This window comes from Agrilus planipennis, unplaced genomic scaffold (genome assembly GCF_000699045.2).
Source record: "Agrilus planipennis isolate EAB-ADULT unplaced genomic scaffold, Apla_2.0 scaffold242, whole genome shotgun sequence".
Classification (NCBI taxonomy): Eukaryota; Metazoa; Arthropoda; class Insecta; order Coleoptera; family Buprestidae; genus Agrilus; species Agrilus planipennis.
The window spans coordinates 234,567-240,566 of NW_020439006.1; the positions used below are offsets into that span (position 1 = coordinate 234,567).

A 6,000-nucleotide genomic window follows, 5' to 3' on the forward strand; every position below is an offset into this window, starting at 1 on the left:
GTTATTCTTTTAGTGAAAACGGTCGATCCTGAATTCATCTCCCGACATAAACCACAAAATCTTTCGTACGTGATGTCTAATGTAAATTCGTTTACGGGGAGGCGAATTGATGTGGTCCCTCGATTTGAACATCGTCAAGTAGTGGAGACGGTCTAAAAAGCTTTTTAGTTTTGTCGGCAATCAATTCCGTTTTATCATACCTTTAACATATGCGTACGCTTCAACAACCTTTTTTGTATTAGTATGCGCAGTGACATCGGGAAAGTTGTTTTACAAGTCCTCCGTAATTATTTTTTAGATGCTGATGTAGATTCTGTACAATTTTTGTATAATTCAAAATAAAATGGAATGGTCCATCGAGCCGGTTAAAATTAAAACTGTGTTGTGTACGTGTGTGTGAAAATTTCATGCGGAAAATCGATATCCCATAATACATAATAGGCCACGTTCGAGGTCTCATTACAGGTCATTATTTGGATAATTTCGCTGGTTGATGCACTCACATAACCAGTCAGTCGTGCCCATGTTCCGGGCTCAAATTCGACCTACTTTCGTGATCGTACAGTTCGATCTGCTCTCACGTGTAACAACGTTCAGGGATTTGAAGGAATCGATTTGGATATCGATTACAGACAAATAGCTCCAAATGCGCGAAAGTGAAAGCGCGATCTCTGAGAAATCACCATACGATTAATTACAACAGCAACAACTGATGATAAGTCCTAAACCAAGTTCAGAACGTAAAGCTTTCCCTGTTTTAATGGGCTGTTAGTGATTTGTCGCCTATACGTAGTATATTACAATATAATTGGAAAAAACGTAATGCAATTAGCCTTAAGGACAGATTGATTTCCCTGATTGCAAGTATGCAAATATTTTTCGAGTTTCTGATGTCTAGAAGAAGTGTCTCCTTCTCTTAACACTGACGAATGGTACAAGTCGTCTCAAGACATCTTCGTCCATTGTATGTTAATGGTTTTAAGAGCCACCGTTAATCGAAAATAAAAATTTTGGTGGCGTTTGTGAGAAATCGCCCAGCCATTGTGATGTCTCTCGTCGTGGAACCGGAGGAAGAGGTTGTTACTGCCCAACGAGCTAGAGAGTGATAATAATACGGAATCGTATTCAGATGTTATCTGAGGATCTTCACGAATTGAGAACAACAACAGACGACCTCGTCGAGGCGGGGTCATCCGGATCAATTCTCCAGAGATATACGAATTAAAAAAGAAAGAAAGAAAGTACTTTCAAACCTAATAAAATTCGCGGTTAAGTAACCAATTGACATCGATAAATAAATGAAATGTATTTACGTACACGTAACTGAATTCACAAGTGTGTGCTAAAATCGACTGAGACAGCTAGAGCAGGAGGGACTCAGTAAAGCAACAAAAAAAAAACAACGAAAAGCATTTACCGAAGGCAGCGGCAGAACAATGGCCTGCGACCTTGGCTGAAGAAGATGCTGTGTTCTTCTGTCTCCAGCACAATGATAAATGATCTCATTGTGCTCGTACGAGAAGAGATGAACGCGAAGAAAACCTAGCGACGGCCTGTTCGCGGCTCATACATTAAAATTTTGGTTCCGATATTCGAAGTTCAAGTCTGATGTCCGAACAATCATAACGTTAAATCTAAACACCTATAGTTTCTGAAAGAAACCTGCAATGTTTGGTATAATGTAACGTAATTCCAGACATTAAAACGTTTAAATCAGCGGACAAAACCACATACATATCACTGGCTGTCGTCCCCAGCGTTCTATAGTGGTTGTGTGTTGATAACTATAAGGGTGTGGAAGATACGGGAGTTGAAAGTGGCATTTTTATATTTTGAGAAAAGTGTTCTGGAATATATCTGACCCGAAATCTCGAGAATGTTCTGGAATGTTCAAGAACCATTACGTATAAGTATTGGGGTTGAATTTTAACACTATATTTCGTATTTCGAGTAAAATGTCACAGAACACCTGTTTAGAAGACTACCACTGTATCTACTTGAATGTTCTTTTTAATGTTTTTGAGCTGGTCCACAGCCACAGCTAGAATGTTCTCGAATATCTAGGATTATAGTTTTCAAGGGAAACATTCTAGAGTGAACAGGGCTGGAAGATTCCGGAACATTCTAGAATTAAAGAAATACGAACAAAATAGTAAAAATGTAATTAAACTCACCTGTGGGACATTCGCAGGTGTAGGAATGTTTGTCCCTCTGCCTACACGCACCTCCGTTTTTGCAAGGACTTGGATCACATGGAATATATTCACTTTCGCAATCCTTTCCAGTATATCCTTCGTCACACGTACATCTGAAACAAAAAATTTATATGTAGCTGCTAATAATTATTCATAAATTGGATATTGAATTTATTAAACGATTCTATCTTAAAACTTAATAATACATAGAAGAGGCTGCTGTATCCCTACAATGATTCATTATCATCAAGCTAAGTAGATGCATATCCTTTTTCAGGATCGTGGAATCAACTAAAGCTGATCAGCAGTAATATTCTTGTCTATATGTTTTGAGAAATCATTTCCTGGTCTACATAAGTACTTGTATCGACTTGCAACACCAAATAATACGGTACATTTACATAGTAACCGATGCTATGACTTGACACAAAACAAATTTGCAAATACCATATGCCAGTTACGTTATTATTCATTTAGCTCCTTAAGGCATACAGTAAATTACTGAACAGGATCTTTCATTAATTAACGGTTCCGTCCACTGCACTATTTACAAGTATTAACTGCATATAGTTTATTTTAAAACAATTTAACGAGAAGGCCGAGTAAGGTATTATAGAGTGACCGTCGTACCTGTCCCTCGGCAGCCGACTACTTTTTTTTCGTTCTTAATCTCTCTCACGTTCCTTTACAGTACAATTAATTAGCGGAAAGGTGACGCAATTCTTGGGAAAATGAGCAGTGACAGTGCGTTACTTTACCGACTCTGATTAACAGATTAAATTTGCAAGAAAGCTGTGACAATTATAGCAGATCCGGCTCGAAGGACCAAACAAGGAAATCTACCGTATTTTCTCTCTGATTAATTTTTGTGGGCGTAATGTGGAAGGGATACCTTATCTGAACCACACAGGATTTCCCTATTTGAAGTCAACTGTGCCAGATAGGATACGGACCGCAGCCCTAACAAATTTCCAGTCGGAAAGTTCGGCTTGAAGGACCATACGACTATTTTATCGTCTTTATTCTCAAATATTTTGTGTAATAAAAAATGAGACGTTTCGAAGGACCAAAAGTCCTGAAATCTGTGGAATTATGTACAATCAACATCATACATTGGCATTAAATGGCAAATTTCTCGACAGTATTGCTTGATCTTAATTGGTGCAAGTTCTAGCGATGATCACACACACTTAATCGACTCTGACATCTAATACGAAACCAGTTCAGTAATTTTCATTTGTGCCTCTCGTCCGCTCTTTATTATAGAAACGAAAAAGAAGAAGAACAAGAAACGTTAGCAGATTATTATTACCGTTCCGAGAGAGGTTCGCCGTTTTGTTTATTTTGCTTTTGAAATTACACACACTAAGTACCTTGACGTCTCATTTCTACATGGATACTTTACGTAGAAATAACGGTTGTAATAAACGAGATTCGTTTACTGGATGTTGTTTTCTCAACTAAATGCCTGCTGCGGTAGTATCGGTAGTTGTGTGATCAAAGTGCGATTTTTAGAAGATGCTTCTGTTTGCCAAGGCTTGAGGAGATAATGTTACTAATCGTAAAACGGGACATACACTAACAATATTCATGCAAGTCTTTAGTCCATTATTATCACCTTCCGATGATGTTTTCTTGTGTCAATAGTCACTCAACAAGCGTATTAACTAATTAAGAGAGACATGGGAGGGATTGAGGTTTTTTTTTTAGTTGTACGAGGTTTGCTACAAGAATTCCGTTATTTTAAAGAAAAATCGTGTCGGTAAATTTAAGTCAGAGATGAGAGTTGTTCTGTTCCTGATACATCTTATAGTCGCAGGACCTTAGATCGAAGGATTAGAGGAAATAGCATGGGAATGGTCCCAGAGGGTCCGTAGTGGAGGATATCGATTGAAGGCGGCGATGAAAAACTAAATTAAGCAGTGCTGACCGGCAAAAAGCTACTTATTTATGCACGAATGGAATTCGAGATAGTCGTCCAGCTTCGTTGAACATTCTCTATAAAGTTTTGTCCGGGTCGAAGGAAACAGTGCATACGCAAAAAGCGCACCGTGAAATCGGGATTTTGCGCGTCCAGCCTACGGCGAAAAAACCGTAATTATTTTCCCATAACAGTTCCGGTACGTTTCTGAAAAAACGAACCGACTCGACCAATTTCCATTTCTCATTATGTATAACCACGGAACAGCTAACTGGCAGATTTTATTAAGACTACAGTAAAGAGAAACAAACTGTCCGATATTGTTTTACGTTGAAGCCAAAATAATCTTATGATTTATTTTTACGTAAATTGAACAGTTTTGATATACGTATACTCGATGAAAATCTAATGCAGATAGAAGCATATGTCGACTTTCAAATGTTTTATAAAGTAAACAAACAATTGAAGAGGTCCGGCTCGAAGGACCAAATTTGGAGATCCAAGGCGATCGTATCTCCTTGATTATCAAAACGTAAACTAAAAATCTGCGACAATTGAAGAAACTCGACTCTTAAGTCATCAAACTTTTTGTGAAATTTTCTGCAAAGGTGTTTTTTCGTAATTTTTTTGTATACCATTACCACTTATAGATACATAGTTCGAAATAGTAACTGACAAGTTTTAGTTGTTTCGCCGCTTGTAATATAGTAACATAGACAACAACAACAACAACCCATTTGCTATAGAGACTTATTTTTCATTCTGGTAACTAGAAATCACAAGAAATGGTAAACCAGTGGTGTTTTTCTATCTGTATACCTACCTTCTAGTTGCGACTTTAACTTCTTTGGTAGCATTCAAGCGGCGCAAACGCCCAGTCATTATGAATCTCAAAAAACAGATGAAACGCTTTTTTCAAAACAAAATGTCCGTTAAAAACTTTCTCCGTCATACCAACCGATCTAGTTATAAATGAAAACTGAGTAGTCTCAATAATTTTCAAAATTTATTTTATAACTGATTTATACTAATATTACGTACATATAATGAGAAACAAATGCAGATGTAAGTAAGAAGTCCTTTTCAAAGATGAATATTGTCTCTTAGTATACTGTGTCAGCGGTCAAATATTTTAGAACCAAAGTGTTAACAAGACCGGATGTTTAATGTCCGAGAGAAGTTCTCTGCATCTTTCTTATGTTTGCTGAACTTATTGGAGCTTCTTCAAGGCACATCTCCACCTGCTTTTTACGGTTATTGATCTTGTGCTAAAGCAAATATAACAAGTTCAAGAGCAAGGCAGTGCATGTACAAAATTCGATTTCCACACTCAACTGCGAAGAATATTCCCTCTTTTTAAGGTGTCCGGGGAAGTCCAGGCGGAATTTGAAAAAAATGCAAATGTTGTGCGAAATATTTTCTTTAATTGATAACTTGTAATCAATCAATAATACTAATTAGGACAAACGACCTAACCGAATACAATATTAATTACCAAAATTTTCCCTTGACAACTAAGTAGGGATGTATCATCATAAGGTCGTCAGTCCTAAGACTGGTTGGACACTCATCTCCACTCTTTCTTATTCTGAGCTAATCTTCGCATTTCCCTAAATCTATTTGCGAACAGTAATCTGATTTAGATCTACCTCTACCCCTCCTAACTCCCGTTTCTGCCTCTAATCTGTCTCTGACTAGCCCTTCATGTCTGAGAAGGTGTCCAATCAACCTATCTCGCGTATTTCTTATTGACTTCCATAGAGTCCTCTGTTCTCCTATTCTTTCTAATGCCTCTTCATTTCTAACCTTTTCTACCCACGATATCCTCATCATCCGCCTATAACACCACATTTCGAACGCTTCTAACCTTTTCTTTTCCGCCGC

General features: G+C 37.6%; 1 protein-coding gene across 1 annotated transcript in view; it reads right to left on the minus strand.

The window, feature by feature from the left end:
- The window catches only part of LOC108741210 (neurogenic locus Notch protein), a 48,428-nt gene that overhangs the window by 24,611 nt on the left and 17,817 nt on the right, over positions 1–6,000 (minus strand). Inside the window, exon 4 of the mRNA XM_018475911.2 lies at positions 2,175–2,308. Within this exon, the coding sequence (XP_018331413.1) occupies positions 2,175–2,308 (134 nt within the window). The remainder of the gene's footprint in view (positions 1–2,174; positions 2,309–6,000) is intronic.